This window comes from Eleutherodactylus coqui, chromosome 1 (assembly GCF_035609145.1).
Source record: "Eleutherodactylus coqui strain aEleCoq1 chromosome 1, aEleCoq1.hap1, whole genome shotgun sequence".
Lineage (NCBI taxonomy): Eukaryota > Metazoa > Chordata > Amphibia > Anura > Eleutherodactylidae > Eleutherodactylus > Eleutherodactylus coqui.
Window position 1 is genome coordinate 267,606,507 of NC_089837.1, and position 20,086 is coordinate 267,626,592.

The 20,086-nt window shown below is 41.9% G+C and overlaps 1 protein-coding gene across 1 annotated transcript in view; it reads right to left on the reverse strand.

Annotated features, from left to right (window-relative positions):
* The window catches only part of LOC136611720 (troponin T, cardiac muscle isoforms-like), a 465,566-nt gene that overhangs the window by 206,820 nt on the left and 238,660 nt on the right, over nucleotides 1–20,086 (reverse strand). Inside the window, exon 6 of the mRNA XM_066591524.1 lies at nucleotides 2,642–2,702. Within this exon, the coding sequence (XP_066447621.1) occupies nucleotides 2,642–2,702 (61 nt within the window). The remainder of the gene's footprint in view (nucleotides 1–2,641; nucleotides 2,703–20,086) is intronic.

Consider the following 20,086-nt stretch of genomic DNA (forward strand, 5'->3'; position numbering starts at 1 on the left):
GGCCCCTGTCTGACCTCTGAGCTATAGGCTCAGGGGAAGATCTATAGTCTATAAATAGCCCCACCCAGGTTCTAGAAAGATCAGTCTAAGGGAGTACGAGTTAGTTTGTACCATAGAGAGAGAGCAGAAGAAAGACATAGAGAGAGAGAGAGAGAGAGAGAGAGAGAGAGAGAGAGAGAGAGAGAGAGAGTTCAGTTATTACTGCAGAGAGAAGAAAAGTTGTAGAAAGGCAGGAGAAAGATTAGAATGAAAAAGTAAGACAAAGAAAGAAAATAGCGTTTAAAGAAATCTGGATAAGACCAGACAGACAGATTCATTTGCCATATCTGGGAAAAGGTGCCAGATACAATGCAGTATAGTGAAAGCGGTATATGGCAGTACTAGATACGACGCATTGTTCTGAGGGTGGCATCTCCAGTCACCAAACTCTGGATTGTTGTGGATGGGAATTGGACTACTTTGGCTGTAAATGTACTTTATCTGTAAGCTACAAATAAAAGTGAGTTTTGACTGTTTCACCTTTACCCCAACTCCTGAAGCTCCTTCTCACTAGGGAACACCTGCCCTATGCCACATGCTACACCAGCCTTTAGGGGAAGGGAATACAACTCCCAACAACCAAAAGCTTTGATCACAACATGACTGGGTGGGAGTGCAACTACCCAGCTGCCCAACACTCTGGCTTTCTGTGGAGTGGCATCATGAACTATAACTACCATAATCCACCTATTTCACCAGTTGTAGTGGAGTGGATGGGAGTCAGATTTATAGCTACCGTGAACTCAAGCTGATATCTTAAGTCCCGCCCATTACACATCCTCTACATATAAAAGAAAAAAGGTTTCTACACCAACATAGAAAGGGGTTCTTTATTGTAAGAGCAGTGAGAACTCTCTGCCTGAGGATGTGGTAATGGTAAACTCACTAAAAGAATACAAAAAGAGCTCAGATACCTTTTTTAGGTGCAACAATATTACTTGTTATAATAACTTATACTAACTGCCAGACTTGGAGTCTGCAAGGATTTTTTCCCCCTGAAATGAGGGAAATTGGGTTCTATGTCTATGTTTTTTTCTTTTTTTGCCTACCTCTGGATCAACATTGCATGATAATAGGCTGAACTAGAATGGGCACATGTCTCTTTCAGCCTTACACACTATGTTACTATATCCTATTAAAGTTAAAAACATATATATCCACTCGCAGTAGCTAGGATGTACTGATCATTAACTCTGAAATACTGTTACAATCTATCTATAAATGAATATTGATGAATTCTGTTAAATGCTGCCTATGGAAGTCTATGGAGAGAGGGCAACTGCAGAGTGAGAGAGAGAGGTAGAGACACACACAGAAAAGCTGCTGATGAAGTAAATGTTTTTTTTCACCCTAGTGATGGAGTAACAGTTACACTGCTCAGTACTACACTATAATATCTTCCATGTTGCTGCAGATTCCGAAAGTGTATGGTAGAAATCATACAATCTTATTTTCATCAATATGTTAGGGAAAACTGGCAATTAGAGATAGAGCTTAAGGAGAAAAATAGTGAAACATTCCATATACAAGCTATAAAATGGTCATAAATAGTGCTACTCCTCAATTACAAACACATGGCAACTTATCCTAAAAAGTAACCCATAACGACAGATACACTTTAACCCATTTAGGACCAAGCACTGTAAATATACGGCGCTTGGTCCCGGGCTCTAAACCCAGCCATATGTAAAACGATGACGGGTGAGTAAAGCCTCCTGCTTCTGTCATAAATCAGACACAGAATGGGCTGCCAGCTGTAGGTCACAGCTGATTACCCGGAGGAGGAGCAAGAAGTCTGTTTTAACCCTTTCTGCATCCTCCTTTCTTCAGTACACATCGCTCAATGAGCAATATGTACTAAAAGTGAAAGTAGAAGTGTTTCTTACACTATGGGAGTCCAGAGGTAACGTGACTGCCGGGATTCCCTGCTACAACAGAGCTACAGGGTCCCAGCAGACCCTGATCAGCTCTGCCAGTGACTAATGTCACCACAGGGGATGTTTTTCCCTGTAACTGGGGCTCCTATGGATGCTACAGTGGGAAAGTATCAAATTAAAAGAAAACATGTGAATGTCCTCCAGATTTCTTATATGACGTCATGGGGGACATAGATAATAAAAATAATAATTACATACATATTTTAAAAAAACAGAATACAACAACAATATATACATAAGAAAGAAAAGAACCCAAAGCTAGTGCCAACCCAAACCGTTGCTATATGCACCCTGTAATCCAAAACCATACCTCTTATATATCGAAACATCCGAAACAAAATAAGTAACTCATTCCCATACTTTATTTAAGTGTAAATATACTAATTGAAAAAAATAATAATTAGAAATGTTAAAAAAAAAATCATTTCTTTCAACATTTTACCCCCAATAAAACCAGAAAACGGAAAAAAAGTCAGTGAAAAAGATATTTAAAAAAAGATCCAATATGTCATGGAAAAAAAACGCAGCATAAATAATTTTGGTAGCTAAAGGAAAAAAATTGGGCAGTAAAACTACCACATGGCTTAAATCCCAAAAAAGTGTGGTCCTTAAGGTACAAAACAGCTTGGTCCTTATGGGGTTAAGAAAGGGATAAATGCACTTACATCGAAATCCACTTTTTCTCCATCTGGAATTTTCAAAGGCACTAGATTTGGCATAAAAAGTCTGCAAATAAAGATTAAATATTTGTAAAATGACTTAAAAATGCTACAGAAAAACAAACACTTTGTTAATATTTATCGTGAGGGTATAATCAGAAAACTACAATCTTTTAGGCTGGTTTCACATCTGCGTCAGAACTTTCAGAGGGAGGTATCCGGAGGTTCTGCCGCAGGTCGCGGAGAAAAAAACCATACAGCCTATAATAATCAATTTAATCACTGTGCTATCCAAGGAACCAGGTTCAAGATTGTTTATTTTCTTATAATTTATGTTACATTGTTGTGAATTGGAATTTTAAAAGTCCTATTAATGCATATAGTTAAATGGCCTCTCCGGTGATTTTTTAAATGAATTCCTTAGCATATAAGTGAGCACTAAAACATGGATGACCTCAGATGGTGTTTCCTTACAGTGAATGTGGGTTTCACCAGCAGCAGGCTCTTGTGTGGTGTCCCAGCCACCACTTCTCTCCATTGTATCTAATCTGCATCCTCTGGACTATTAAACTAATTTCTCAGATATGGGCTTCTATAGAAGATCGTAAGCATATATGAAAGTGAAAAGAGTAACGGAGGACTGTACTTTGTGACAACTTGGGAGCAAGTTAACACACAGGATTGTCATATCTGGGGTAAGAAACATTACCCCAACACAGTGCATCTGGTTCCAAAGTGGATCAATTATATCTTTACATCATGTGGACTACCAGTTGGTTCTGTGTCTCCTACCTGAGGAAGAGATAGCAAAAGGATGCACTATGGGATTAAGGCAAGCTAGCACAGGCAAAGTTTTACCTGGAATGTTCTGATTGTTTCCTGGCATTCACATACATGTCAAATATTGATGCAAACATTATTGTAAACCAAGTATACCTCGTCATTGCAAAAATATTTTCTCTATAGCAGTGGCTTCTCTTAGCAGGATAATGTACCCTACCACACTGAAAAAATATTCAGGAATGGTTTGAGGAGTATGCAAAACTTTAAAGTGCTGACTCAGGGCGAGCACCCACTGGCGTTTTTTTACCTGCGTTTTGCGTTTTTCCTGCACAGGCATAGAGATAACATGTGTTCCTGTCCACTGGCGTTTTTTTTGCGTTGCGTTTGCGTTTTTAACATAGGAACATGTCAGTTGCATATGTGTCCTTATTTTTCTCCTAATGCACCCATGAAAGTCAATGGAAATTAACGGAAAAGCCGCAAAAACGCCGCGAAAAACGCGCGGAAAAACCGCGGAAAACGCAAACGCCAGTGGGTGCTCGCCCTCAGACTCCAAATTCCCCAGATCTCAATCTGGTGAAACACCTGTGGGATGTGCAAAGCAAGGACCTACAATAGCTCAAAACCTATTGTAGAAGATTTCAAGGATCTGCTGTTAACCTCTTGATACCAAATAGCATAGAATACACTGGTGGATTTAGAAGGGGGTAGTCACCCCCATAGCGGGGTTGCTTCCCTTAAGGCACCCACTGGTTGTATTCTTGTATTCTTCACCCTTTTGGACTTGCAGCTACAATGGGTATAATCAGATAGAGGCTCATATGAGAGGAGTCTCTTGGAGCAGTCTCTCAGGAACTGTGAGAGCTGCAGAAGGAAGAGATGCTGGTAAGGAGGACAAAACTAAACTGCAAGTGTATATATATATATATATATATATATATATATATATATATATATATATATATATATATATATATTCACTTGCAGTTTATGGATAGATATATAGATATCCATTGGGGATATATGTTTCAAGCACTGCAGAAATTTGAGTCTGCGGGCCCTATCCTCCAAGCTATTAAAGCCCTATACTCCTCCCCCTCAGCGATGGTTCTGATAAATGAACTCCTGTCCAAGACTTTTAACATAACGGCACAAGACGAGAGTGAGCTCTGTCACACCTGATTTTCTCGATTGTCATGGAGCCATTAGCAGAGGACATTAGAAATAACTCAAACATTGCAGGAATTAGAGTAGGCCCCATAACACACAAAATAAACCTTTTAGAGTAAAAGCATCATACAATACAGCATTACACATAAAATCCACATTCTGCTAACCTTTTTTATTCCTTATCTTCCCCTTGTAAAGCTGACCTGTAAAATCATTCAAAGATGGCGTCGCCGGGGTAATTCCCATGATGCACTGCTCTCTCCTCCTCTTCAGCGTGTGTGCTCCAGATGACTGGAAGACTGGCGTCATTATGGAAGATGCACGCTGTGATGGGGAGAGAGATATCGGGCTGTGAGTCACAGCCCGATATAGCTCTCTCCTTCCATGCGAGTCCCCACTGCTTTCAATGGAGCCGGCAGCAGCAGCCGCTCGGCCCCATTTAAAGCAATGGAAGAGCAGTGCAATCTCCTGCTACTGCTGTGACAGCTGTTGCAGGAGATTCCTTCATCTCCCCAGCATGTCCCCTCATCACTGGACACTGTGACAGTGCTGTCACAGTGTCCAGTGATGAGGGGACATGCCAGGGAGATAAAGGAATCTCCTGTTACAGCTGTTAAAGTAGTAGCAGGAGATTGTGATCTTTATCATTACTTTCAATGGCAGAGGATCACGTGTCTGTGTGTGGGAAAAATATATTGAAAGGAAAGACAGAGAGAATACTAGTGAAAATTATAGTATGGAAGAGAAGATAATACTGGGAGATTATATTTGGGGAGAAATAATACTGGGAGAGAGATGATTTAAGGGAAATTAGGTGATACTGAGGGAAAGATACTGGACGGAGGGCAGTAGGGTGTTTGATTTGTAAGGCAAAAAATAAAATGTAAAATTTTTGCAGACTTTGCTTATGCCCCGAGTCTCAGTAATGTAAAAGTTATATATGCCAACTTTCAAGAAGATTGGAGAATATTTAGAGGTTGCAAACTTTGATCAGTTTTGTAAAAGTAGGCAAAAAATAAAATTTTTCAATGTTAATTACTTTTATTGGGAAAATTATAAATCACAAACTTAAAATAATACTAAAACTAGACACTAAGATTAATAGGTGGTATGATAGGCAAAACATGTGTTATATTAATCAACTTTCAATGATGCAATCCCTTCTCTTGTTCGCTTGGTGACGACTTTTCTGTGATGCTCGACTACCCTCAACAAGAATTGTTTTTGTTGTTCGTCCCTGATCGATTCGTTAAACTTTTTTATCAGAGCAATTCCTCTTTCTGTGGTATCATTGACCACCTTAAGAGCATTCACATGGCTTCTTAGAGAATCCGGCAATATTCTGTCACATCTTGGATCCCAAACAATTCAAAGAACGTCTTTGTTTTATTAGTAACAAAATGGCTTAGGTCTTTTCTAGAGATGAGTGAGCATACTCACTAAGGCAAACTACTCGAGTGAGTAGTGCCTTATTTGAGTACCTGCCCACTCGTCTCTAAAGATTCGTCTGCCGGCGCCGGTGAGCGGTGAGTTGCGGGAGTGAGCAGGGAGGAGCAGGGGGGAGAGAGTGAGGGAGAGATCTCCCCTCCGTTCCTCCCCACTCTCCCCCGCTGCTCCTTGCCCCCCGCCAGCAGACGAATCTTTAGAGACGAGCGGGCAGGTACTCGAATAAGGCACTTCTCGCTCGAGTAGTTTGCCTTAGCGAGTATGCTCGCTCATCTCTAGTCTTTTCCTTCAAAACCTAGGTTTTTACCCTCCAATCGTTTCATTTCTTTTTTCTTTGCAGGTTTGGTTTCTAAATTTTTTGAGTCATATTCTCCTTATCAGCCTGAGTAATACATTTGTCCAAAAAAGCCAAATCTATGTTTGTTTCTGATAGATATCAAAGGCGTCCCTTAGCAACTGTGAGAGCACTTTTTTTTTTTTTTTTTTAAACATTAGATTTTTTTATTAATTTTAACAAACATACAAGTCATTGGTACATAGTAGCATAAGAGATTTGCACATAATCAACGAATATTTAGTATCACATTCAGACTGTGCTATTTGTGTTAGTATTTTGATTAAGTTACTTTACTACAACAATTGGTAACATTCCACAACTTTACAATCAAAATATGTAACTGGTATGGTAACCACTCTGTGCTATATAGGATAGTACTCTATTGAGATTTTACTGCACATTCTTATATTGTGGTTATGGTATAGTCATGTACTATTTTCTATAACTTACACTTAGCGTAATCGTTGTGTTCCTCTAACAACCTGTATTCCACACATATTTTGCAACGAACATATAACATATGAACAAACTCAGTAACAAGGCTTCACGCATCTGTATGATTCAACTGTTACTTTTTTAAGGATATTCTCCAAGTCTCCCAGGTGTCATTAAATTTTTTGGTGTTCTTATTCCGGAACGCCAACCATTTTTCAAAAATATATTGTTCGTCCATACGTCTTTTAAATTCTTCTATGTCTGGGGGTAATGGATTTTTCCAGTGTCTTGCTATTATGGATTTGGCGGTCATTAGGGAGTGAGCAAGTACATATCTTATCTGTTTAGGAAACGTTTCCAAGCCCATCAGCAATATATACATTTTGGCGTCTTTAGGTATGTAGCACTTCAATGTGCTTTGTAAGAACATGGTTATGTTTTCCCAATATACTTTTAGTGTTGGGCAGGACCAAAAAATATGTGATAATGTGCCTTTTTGGCCGCAGCCTCTCCAGCACAAACCATCTCCCAGGTTCGATCTATTGTATAAAAGTGATGGGTTGTAGTACCATCTTAGGTTAATTTTGGTTTGTACTTCTAGTATGTTAAGTCCCATAGTGGATTTTGTCATTAACGTATTCGAGCTGGACCATTGATCCAGAGGTATCTTTTCTTTGAGTTCTAGTTCCCAGTTCGACATGTATGTTTTTTTTGCTATTGCTTTGTTGTTGGTTAGTATGTCATAATAGTCTCTTGTCTCCGATTTACCTTCGAGAGGGTTTGTGAGAATTTTCTTAATGATTGTGGTCGGGAGTTTTACTTTGTGTAAGGGTTTCTCTCTTAAGAGAGAGCAGATTCTAAAGTATGTAAATTTTTCGCTCTGCGGGAGGCCATAGACAGTACTTATTTCTGTAAAGCTTTTAATTTCTCTCTTGGATGTTAAGTCCTCTACGTATCTGACTCCTCTAACGCTCCACGGTTTCATATCACAGTTAGGTAAAAATAGATTGAGTGTCTCGATAGGTATGCGGGGAAATTCCGTTTCATCGGATATGCTTATTTTTTTAGTGAGTTCTTTCCATGTTTGGATCGCGGCTTGTAATGTAGGGGGAATGTTTTTAAGTTGGGTGTCTATGCTTTTTGGGAATATTAAACCGTCTATTGAAGTAGCAAGCATTAGTGCCTGTCCAGGTAGATCATTTATATAGCTTTTTTCTACATTGGGCCAGCCTACTGTGTTGTTGGTCCTGATTAATTGTCTAGTTTGGTTTAGTATATTAGCTTCGTAGTATGCCATTAGATTTGGTACTCCCGCTCCTCCCTTTTTCCGGTGGAGTGCTAATATTGACAGGGCTAAACGTGGTTTCTTTCCACTCCATAAAAAGTTATTTAGTTGTTTTTGGAGTTTAGAAATTGTAAGCTTGGAGATAATAAGTGGTAAGGTTCTAAAATGGTACAGGACTAGTGGGAGGACTTTCATTTTGTAGGATGTGATCTTGCCCATCCACGACAGTTTTAAACCTGATAAATGGTCAATTACTTTCTGGGTGGAGTTAAGCAGTTTGGGGTAATTTTCTAGTTCTATGTCTCTGGTGGATGGTGTCAACGTTATTCCCAAGTAGGGTATGCCTTTTTTTTTCCACTCAAAGGGAAATTCCGCCCGTATTGCATTTTCTAGGTTTGTAGATACCCCCAGACCTAGAATAAGAGACTTGTCTATATTCAACTTGTATAGAGATACATTACTAAATTGGTTGATTATTTTACATGCCATTCTTAAAGATTCTAGGGGGCGGGTCAGTGTCAAAATGACATCGTCAGCGAATAATCCTATTTTGTATTGTCTGTGATTTATTGGGATTCCCTTTATTTCAGAGGAGGTGCGAATTAGTTCTGCTAGTGGCTCTATAGCCAGCACGTACAAAATAGGAGACAATGGGCAACCCTGCCTTGTGCCATTCGAGATTGATAGGGGGACCGACAGGGTACCATCCACCAAAACAGTGGCTGTGGGAGCTGAATACAGGGCCCGGACGGCACTTATCGTGTTTTCTCCAAAACCAAATTTTTTCATTGTCTCAAAGATGTACTCCCAATGGACTCGGTCAAATGCCTTTTCGGCGTCCAGGGCCAGCATTATTGACGGCACCTTAGATGTTTCTATTGAATGTATTAGATTTAGAATTTTCCGTGTGCCGTCCGAGGCCTGTCTCCCCTTTACAAACCCCATTTGGTCAGAGTGTATTATGTCTGGGAGTATGTCCACCATTCTACGGGCCAACGTTTTAGCGTAGATCTTAGTATCGGTATTAAGTAATGATATAGGACGGAAGTTAGTTGGTGTATTTGGTTCCTTTCCAGGTTTTGGTAGGACTACAATTGTGGCCTGCAGCATCTCTTGTGGGAAGAGGCCTCTTTCCTTGATCTTGTTAAATGTGTTAGTGATATGGGTTGAAAGTTGGGGTAAGAAGTTTTTATAGTACTCTGCTGAATACCCGTCCGGCCCAGGGGCTTTCTGGTTCTTTAGGGATGCTATGGTGTCTATTATTTCTGAGACGGAGAACGGGGCGTCCAAGAGGTCCGTTTGTAAGGATGATAGCTTCGGTAGGTTAACCTTTTGCAAGAAAGCATTGATTGATTCCTTGTCTGGTTGTTTTGTTTGGGGATCATTTTTTAAGTTATAAAGTTTGCTGTAGAAAGAGCAAAAATTGTCTGCAATATGTTTGGGGTTCGATAGTTTTTGTTTTTTGTCCTGGAAATTCCAAATGTAGGGGATATTTGCTTTTATTGTTTTTCTTTTAATCAGATTTGCCATCCATTTGGATGGCCTATTAATTGCTGAATAGCTGTCCGCTCGCTGAGCAGTAATTTCTCTGTCAAAATCCCCTAGTAATGTTTTCCGTAGGGCCAGTCTCAATTTATGTAATTCGGTATGTGTGTTTTGGTCTGGGAAAACTTTTAAAAGGGATTCCTTCAGTTGTATTTGGGTTAGAATTTCATCTGTTTTTTTTGTTTTATCTCTTTTGTATTTGGAGCCTAGTTTTATTAAAATTCCTCTTATGTATGCCTTATGGGCGGTCCACACCATTGCTGGGTCTGTTTGTGGGATGGCATTGAATTTAAAGTATTCAGTTAATGCTTCTTGTATTTTTTCCCTGTATTTGGGAATGCTCATTAAATAAGTGTTATTCCTCCATGATTTAGTCGGTGCTCCAAGGCCCCTTACATTCAGTGTTGTTATGATTGGTGCGTGGTCGGACCAAGTAGCCGTCCCAACCTCCGCTTTTTGTATTGATGCTAAGAGTTTCCTCTCAACTAGACATAAGTCTATGCGCGAGAAGGATCTGTGTCTATTTGAATAGTGTGAGTATTCTTTTGCAGAGGCGTTGGAGCACCGGAACGTATCATAAAGCGCATTTTTGTGTAGCCATTCTCCCAGGGTGGCATTTCTTTTAAGTTTTGGGTTTGTAGTGTCGAGTTCTCTATCAGGTACTAGGTTGAAGTCACCATTTATCATTATTGGACCTTCCGCTACTTGGTTAATTTTTTTTTTGAGTTTGTTAAGAAAATTAATTTGCTTTGAATTTGTTACATATGTGTTTACTAAGGTTATTTTTGTATTCCTAAGGGAACCTACTAAGATTAAATAGCGACCCTTCGGGTCACCAATCTGTTTATCGATGGTGAACGGAGCTCTGTCTCGGAATGCCACCATCACACCCGCCTGTTTTTTTGGGGCACAAGCAAATAAGACCTGCGGAAACATTCTATGGGACATTCTGCTTTTATCTACTTCTAACAAGTGGGTCTCCTGGATACACATAATGTCAACATTTTGCATAATTGCCTCTTTCCACGCAGATCTTCTCTTGAATGGCGAGTTCAAGCCGTTGGCGTTAAGCGATAGGACTTTCACCGCCATGTGGATGGTGGGTGGCGGCAAAGTTGGAGACTTGGGAATTCCTGTGATGCGCGAATGCCTGAGGAAACAAAATAACAAAAAAAAGAGAACCAAACAATATCCTCATTTTGTATAGGGCCAGAACACACGGATGCGTTTGGCGTGAAAGTCAGAATGTTGAGGATTAAACTGACAAATACAGGGCAAGTTAGAACTTGCATTTTTCGGTGGGGGGAGAAAAAGTTCAGCTATCTTGAGCAGGCACTTCATGAGACGTTGTTTAGTATCTATTGGAGGTGAGGTCTTCTGAATCATTGCGGGGGTGAGGAGCTCCGGCTGGTGTGATGCTGGCGTCTGTTTTTTTCTGTGTTGGCGTTTGTATAGGATAAATTTTGCAGTGTAATTCCCCAAGAGTTTAGGGTGTCTGTCGCAGATTTAGGGTCTTGGAGGATATGGGTCCTTCCTTCTTTTGTAACTATAATTTTTGTGGGAAATCCCCATTTGTACTGGATATTGGCTTTTCTTAAGGAGGCAGTGATCGCTGCGAAGCTTCTCCTCGCTTCCAAGGTGGATTGCGATAGGTCAGCGAATATTCGCAATTCAGAGTATGGGTTTGGCAGGGGTTGGAGCTTTCTTGTTGCGTTCATTAGGGCTTCTTTTGCGCCAAAATAATGAATTCGAGCTATAACGTCTCTGGGGTATTCCTCTTTAAGGAATTTTGGGCGCGGTAATCTGTGGGCCCTATCTATCTTGAATTCTTGCATTGGCGTGTTGGGAAGCATGGTCTGCATAAATCGTGTAATGTAGTTTACGATTTCCGCATTGGAGACATTTTCGGGTATCCCTCTTATTTTGACGTTGTTGCGTCGATTTCTATCCTCTAAATCGGATAGTTTGAGTTGCAGTTTGTTAACTTTTTCTTCTAGATCGTAGTGGGAGTCGATTAATGAGTTATGCGAGCCCACCACTTCCTCCAGTTTTTTATCATGTTTTTCTATTTTGTTGTTAATGTCCCGAATGGAGGAGTTTACTGTCGAGGTTAACATTGAAATGTCTGCTTGTATGGTGTTTCTCAGCGCCAACACTATTTCCTTTATATACAGCTCAGTCACTGGTTTGTTTGATGCAGTGAGGTTATCTAATTCTTTGTCGGCTCCTTTTTCATGGAGATAATCAGCTCCTGAAACACTTTCAGCATTTTGAGACATCTTCTGCCTCTGTTTTTCTGGGCTGCTTGTGGGGGTTCTTAGTGTGTGTGTAAGAGCCCCCTTGGCATTGTTTTTCCCCCCATTCACTGCTCTGTCTTTTGAGCCTCCCATTGTGGCTGTGTTATACTGTGAGCCTCCCGCAGGGTTATCTGTTTCTCTCTCCTCCGCTATCACATATAAGTGTTCAGCCTCCGGATCACTCTCAGCAGTCTGAGATATTCTCAGCTTCTGCTTTTCTGGGCTGCTTGTGGGGGTTCTCATTATGTGTGGCAACGTGGTCAGCGCCATTTTGGGTGCAGGGGGTCCCTTGGCAATGTTTTTCCCCCCATTCACTGACCTTTCTCTTGTGCCTTTCGGTATAGCTGATGTGTGCTGAGAGCCTCCGGTCGCTCCGGCAGAGCTGTCAGATGCAGTCTCCTCCGCTGTGGTTTCTAGTGCAGAGCGGCTGTCAGTCACTTGCTCCCGGTCCCTGCGGGCTGCTGGCAGGATCTCCTGTGCGGCCATTGCAGAGGGGGACCCACGTGCCACAAAGAAGGACTCCAGCTTTGTCGGCACTGGTTTTGAGCCTCTCCTTCTTGCTGACATGCTGTCCTGGTAGGTTCGTTTATCTGCTTTTGCGGTTTTCCACCTCCAACAGTGCTTTTTATGGCTAGAAGTGCCTGTTTCCAAACGGAGCCTAAAGATTTGCTGCCGTTCCGGTGCCTCTCCAAGCCACCGTGAGAGCACTTTTTTTGATGTCTGCATCTGGGTAAGTGCTCAGAAGCTGTAGCATATCCAAATCATTCTCTGGAGCTCATCAACTTTCAATTGCCTCGTGCCAAAAGTGAACATATATGAGGCTGAAAAAATGTGCAACCCGTTTAATTCCTTTCAATGGAATATCCAACTGCTTAGTGAAGAGAACAATTTGAAGTGCATATATTGCCTTTGCCATCAACCTTGCTTGATGCAGAGCCCCTGGGATCCTAAAACTGAAGTTCTTTTGAGACCAACCTCCTAGGTACAGGAGTGAGAGTTGTAATAACTCTTTGTAGTCTTTTCTCAGATGACTTTCATCTTTTAGGACATTTTGGATGTAGTTAACCATTTTCACCCGTTGTTCTTCTAGAAAGCCTTGAACGGGACTTTGCTCATCCAGCATTGTCTTATACTGTATGACTTCTTATCAAGTGAAGCCCATAGACTTTGGAACTTCCAAAAAATGTGGATGTCAGGACCACTTGATGGTATGCCACAACACTCCTCAAACATTCCTTTCAATATTAGTTAATGGGTGTAATGACGGCAAGACAACCACAACAATGTTTGTCCGAATTCCCTTTCAATTCTGGTACATGCCCCTTGGATCAGTTCTGCATTAGATGCTGTAGTATCAAAAGACATACCAATATTGTTACGTAGCCCAAATCGGTCCACTTCCTGAATAACTACTTCAGCCATCTGCTCACCAGTGCCTTTTAGGGCAACAGGTACGCCAAGCAAATGCTCAAAATCCTTGCCAGTCACTAAAACTGCAACTCTATCTTCCAGAGTTTTGACACTCCCATGGGCAACTGAGGGCAACAGTTTACTATCCCAATGCAAGACCAAATGAGGAGGATTTTCAAAGAGTGACTGTTCGATTTTCTTTGCCATTTTACTAATATTGATAACCCGAGCTCAGTAAACGGTAGCTGGAAATATGGAAATTTTTTAAACATCGTGGACAAGGCTCTTTGCAGTTGCTATAAATGAAGTACTTGCTTGTCGAATAGAGAAATACATGAGAAGCCCATTAGTACAAAGCACTTCAATATTAAAAATGTTTCTAGTTTGATATAAAAGTGATCAATGTGTGCAACCCCTAAATATTATCCAATCTTATTGAAATTTGGCATATATCTCTTTTACATTACTGAGACTTGGGGCGCAAGCAAAGTCATATGAAAATCACATCTTTGGAAAAATGAAACAACCTAGAGGGCAGTAATAATACATGGGGTGAGATATATTTGCAAAGCTCATTTTTCATTTTTAATGAAGCAATTAAAAAAATAAATTTGTAGGAAATTTACTAAGGCCGGCATTTCCTTTGGCACACAATGTGCCTATTATATGAAGAGGTCCACGCTTCATATCTCCTCTGTTCTGTTCACCGACATAGAAATCTACACCAGGTATGAGCTGGTGTAGACTTCTGGCATAATTTAGGCCCCCTTCTGTACATAAATCTGTCAGTGTGGGACAGCTCACTCCCAACAAGCCCAGCACACTTTTTATGAAAGTGATGTGGCCAACAAAGAAAGCAGTGGATTTGCAACACTTTTGTACAATTCAATAATCATAATATCACTGCGATATTTTTCGATGGTAAAAAGGACGTGACACTCGTAAAAGAAAAGAAAGGTAATAGAGAAATGGTATGCCACTAACAAAGTCAAGGATCATTACGTGTTGGTCGGAGAACCCGGAACCTACTATTTTTGCCATGGAAAAATTGTAATGTTTTTTTGTACTGTACGTACAGAAATAATATAAATAACAAATAATATGGCTATGCTGTTTCATGTATTTTTGTTTTAATTGGAGATGAGCGAGCGTACTCGCTAAGGCAAACTACTCGAGCGAGTAGTGCCTTATGCGAGTACCTGCCCGCTCGTCTCAAAAGAATCGGGTGACGGTGGGGGGCAGGGAGCGGTGAGGGAGAGCGGGGAGGAACAAGGGGGGAGATCTCTCTCTCACTCTCTCCCCCACGCTTCCCCCCGCTCACTCCCGCAACTCACCGCTCTCCCCCGCCAGCACCCGAATCTTTTGAAACGAGCGGGCAGGTACTCGCATAAGGCACTACTTGCTCGAGTAGTTTGCCTTAGCGAGTACGCTCGCTCATCTCTAGTTTTAATTAATAATAAATAACAAATAAATATGTTTTCTTTAATTTTGGGCATAAAACAAATAATAAACAGCATAAATATATAAAATATGAAAATTATTGATAAAAATATGATTTTTCTTTTTTTTTGTGTAAATAGGGAGGTGTCCCGGTTTTCAGATAAGTTTTTCGTCTTGATTTTTAAAATCAGCATACTTGATTACATAAAACCTAAAATGTGCCTTCCATTTAGACAAAAAAGGTCTCCCACACTACAGGCTAGTGTGAAGTGTGAGCTGAATCAAGTGTTTTATGCAGTTTGAAAATGGTAGGCCACAAACTCTACCTAAATGCCTTGCATTTTAAAGCTATTACTAATGCTGTCACCTCTGTCCTCATCCTTGCTGTCAGTTTCAGAATCTCTTTCAAATGCCCACTTCTGGTGCACTCTATTCACATCAGCCCCTTTCTCCTATCCTCACCTATGTACAGTTCACATACACTCTTTACTTTCTTACTAAGCCTCAAACCCCCTAATTCCACTGATAAACATAACTGTCGCCCTCAGAAATCTCCTAACCATCTGCTAACCCTTGCCATCCTGCTGCTTCTAGCAGTTTGGGATATCTCTCCCAATTCTGGCCCACCCTCTACTTCTCCCAACTATTACCCCTCAAGCCCAACTACTAGCCCATGCATGCCCTCTCCTGACTCCTTTAAATGTGTGCTCTGGAACTGCCAGTCAGCATGCAATAAACTCCCCACCATCCATGACTTTTTCATTGATAAATCCATAACCTGCTGGCTCTCATAGAAACGTGGATACAGCAGTCTGACACAGCCTCTTACAAAGACCTGCAGTTGTCCCATACCCTGTGACCGGATGACAGGTGTGGTGGAGGTGTAGGTGCTCTTCTCTCCCTGAAATGTACCTACCAGACCATTCCCTCAGTACCCTCACTCACTTTTCCATCGTTTGAGGTACATATGCTATGACTTTTCCGTCCGCTGTCAATGCGAGTGGCAGCTATTTACCGTTCTCCAGGTGCTCCTCACCTGTTTCTGGACCACTTTGTCACCTGGCTCCCCCACTTCCTATCCTGTGAAATTCCAACTCTCATCGTAAGTGACTTTAAGATCCCTACTAATGACCCCATCTCCCCATCTGCCTCTCAGTTTCTATCACTCACCTCCTTTCTTGGTCTCTCCCAACTCACAGCCTCTCCCACTCATAGGGATGGCAATACTCTAGATCTGGTCTTCCTCCATCTCTGCTCTACCTCTCACTTCTCTAACTCCCCTCTCCCGCTCTACGACCATAATCTCCTCTCTTTGTCTTTCAAGCTTCCTAGTATCTCTCCAGACCCTCCTACCTACCGTACATACAGGAGCCTTCAGGCAATTCACACCCAATACTTTGCTGATTCCCTACAGTCCTCTCTGTCCCCTCTCTCCTCTCCTGCCCTGCACACTACAACACCACTCTCAAACATGCCCTGGATGAAGCGGCACCCCTTGTGACCCAAGCCATCCGCTACAGACCTCGGCAACCCTGGCTCTTGCCTCAAACGTGCTTCATCCAGTGGTGCTATAGATGTGCTGAACGGCTCTGGAGAAAGTTGCAAATGTCGTGGACTTCCTCCATTACAAATTCATGCTCAGAATCTACAACCTCGCCTTCTACCATGCCAAACAAGTCTACTTCACCTCTCTTGTCTCCTCACTAGCTCACAACCCTTAACGTCTCTTTGATACCTTTCACTCCCTTCTCAACCACCCTAAACCGCAGCTCCCTGTGACAGATGTCAGTGCTGAAGAGCTGGCTGCTTACTTCAAAAAGAAAATTGTTGACATCCAGCAGGAAATAACTTCCCAATCTCAGACTAGCCCCAACACTAGTCTTGTCAGTAATAGCCCCTGCCCCTGCTACTCAGATCAACAACAGAGGAAGAAGTCTCCAGATTGCTTTCCTCTGCTAATCCCACCACCTTCACTGGTGATCCTCTTCCCTCACACCTCCTCCGGTCCCTCTCCTTGGTGGTTATCTCCCATCTCACCACTATTTTCAACCTCTCTCTGACCTCTGGCACGTTTACCTCCTCTTTCAAACATGCTATCGCCAATGCTAAAGAAACTTACTCTGGACTCGACTGATGCTTCCAACTACTGACCCGTCTCCAACCTCCTCTTCATCTCCAAACTACTAGAATGCCTGGTTTACTCTTGCCTTATAAGCCATCTATCAGAAAACTCTCTTCTCGACCCCCTACAGTCCAGCTTCCGCCCCAACACTCAACAGAAACCGCCCTTACAAAGGTGTCAAATGACTTCCTGACAGCCAAATCGAGGGGTGAGTACTTTCTAATGATCCTCCTTGATCTCTGCGCAGCATTTGACACTGTTGACCACAAACTCCTACTCAGTATGCTTCGCTCCATTGGCCTAAAGAACACTGCTCTCTCCTGGTTCTCCTCCTACCCATCTGACCGCTCATTCAGTGTCTCCTTTGCTGGCTCTACCTCCCCCCTCTTCCCCTTGCTGTTGGGGTCCCCCAGGGCTTGGTCCTTTTCTCTATCTACACAGCCCCTATTGGACAAGCCATCAAGAGTTTTGGCCTCCAATACCACCTCTATGCTGACAACACCCAGTTATACACCTCTTCCTGTGACATCTCTACACCTTTCCTCCAAAACATCACTGACTGACTGCCCGCTGTCTCTAACACTATGTCCTCTCTCTACCTAAAACTGAACCTCTCAAAAACTGACCTAATGGTGTTTCCGCCCTCTACTTACTGACCTCATCCTGACATTTCTATCTCAGTGTGTGGCACCACCATAGCTCCCAGACATCATGACTGCTGCCTCGAGGTCATATTCGACTCCGATCTCTCCTTTACCACCTACATCCAATCTGTGGTCTGAACATGTTAGCTGCACCTCAAGAACATTAAAAGAATCCATCCTTTTCTAACCATGGACACGCAAAAACACTCACTGTTGCCCTCATCCACTCTAGCCTCGATTATTGCAATTTGCTGCTGATCGGCCTCCCCTGCTCTAGACTCTACCCCCTCCAATCCATCCTGAATACAGCAGCCAGGCTCATCTTCCTGTCCAGCCGCTACTTGGACCCCTCTGCCCTGTGCCAGTCACTGCCCGTCAAATACAGAATTCAATTTAAACTCACCGCCCCCAGCAGTCACACTGATTCAGTCAAGACATGGATTAATATCTGACCATTGTTTATGTGTAGAGCATCCCACACTCTCCACCTCGCCATACTGCGCCATACCGTGCACATCCCCATCCCCTTTACCTTCTGAATCACCCCATTATTTGTAGTTTGTAAGCTGATTGGAGCAAGACACTCACCCCTACTGTTTCCATCAATTGATTACTATTAGAGATGAGGGAGCAACAAAATGTTCGTGTGCTCGTTATTCGAGTCAGGCTTTTCGTAATATTCGAGAGCTCTATTCGAGTAACGAACCCCATTGAAGTCAATGGGAGACTTGAGCTTTTTTGCGATGGACCCGCCGGGTGCCGAGCCTTTTTTTTTTCTCTCTTTCTCTCTCAGCCAGCCAGCCAACCACATACTGCTGTGGATGTGCGCACGCTGGCACGTCACAGCAGAAAGTAGTAATGCGGGGAGGGGTCAAATAATTTTTCTCGGACATGGTGTGGTACTCGCTAAGAGCACCATCAAGTATGCTAATACTTGAACGAGCATCAAGCTTGGACGAGCATGTTCACTCATCTCTAATTACTATGTAACCGTAGTTTTTGTATTTTTGTACTTTTGTCTTGCTGTATCCCCTGTTTTTGTAAGCGCTGTGGAATATATTTGGCGCTATATAAATAAAGATTATTATTATTATTGTAATTTGTTTTCCGAGCGGGATACTAGCTGAAATAATAGCATCAGCTGTATCCCGCTAAGGACTCCTGATAAGGCTGATCGCTGACTCTTATCAAGTTAAAAGTCAGCGATCAGCGACGGCCGCGTGTTTAGACACAACGATTATCGCTCAAAAGATGGAAGATGAGCGAATTTTGAGCCATAATCGTTGTGTCTAAGTGGGCCTTAAGCCTTTTAAAAAGCAAGAGGAGAATTGTAGAGGGTGATAAGGAAATAGCAAATCTTTTAAATAGATTTTTTCTCTATTCTATTCATAGTAGAAACTTAAATGCCAGGTGAAATGCAGAGTGATAAAGTAAACACTCCAACCCAGGAAAAATTACACACACACACACAGACAGACAGACAGACAGACATACACGCATACATTCAATTTTGTATATATAGATAACATCCTCCTTATTTAATAATGCCCCCTGATATAATAGCATCCTCCTTACAAAATAATGCCACCCATGGAGACCACAATTATCTATATATATAAAATTGAATGTATGTCTGTGTGCGTGCGTGTCTGTCTGTCTGTCTGTTTGTCCTTTATGCGCTACTACACCATTCATCCGATCGCCATGAAACTTTGGGAAGTTGTTGAGTACACTCCTGGGAAGATTATAGGCATAGTACAACTATCCTACGATAAATGGCGCGCGCGCGAGCGTCGTCGAAAGTTACCACCCCCCCCACGTAGATCAAATAAGTAAGCCACCTGCTATTGTGATGTCATCACTGATGTCATCAACATCGGACGCCCTTGAACATGCCCCAACATGTTGTATAAAGCTGCATTGTGATGTCATTAACGCTCTATTATGACACGTACAGCTTGGAACCACTAGAGCACGCCAGCCAATTACCATTGGAGTTGGAAGTGGGTAAACAAGTACTAGGATATCTTCCTAAGAAGATCCACAGCAGCCGGATAAATTGTATGTTCCACCCAACGGCTATTTTATTCAGCCCGCAAGGGGGAAGCAGCGGCCTACAAAATCTCATTCAGGTAGGTAGGTTCAGTTCTTGGAAGTTGGGGAATGCTTATGGGCAAGGCCTTATTACTCATCCCAACTCGATTATTCAATTCTAAGCGCAAAAGTATTAGCGTCCAAATTTTACGTACGGAATTTAATTCTCTCACTTCCCAATGTCATAGAAACTTGAAATTTGGCACGAGCATTGATTATGTCATAAATAGGAAAAGTTAATGGGTCCCAACTCGATTATTCAATTCAAAGCGCCAAAGAATTAGCGTTCAAATTTTACGTACGGAATCGAATTTTCTCGCTTCCCAATGTAATAGAAACGTGAAATTTGGCAGGAGCATTGATTATGTCATAAATAGGAAACGCTAATGACTCCCAACTCGATTATTCAATTGTAAGCGCCAAAGAATTAGCGTCCAAATTTT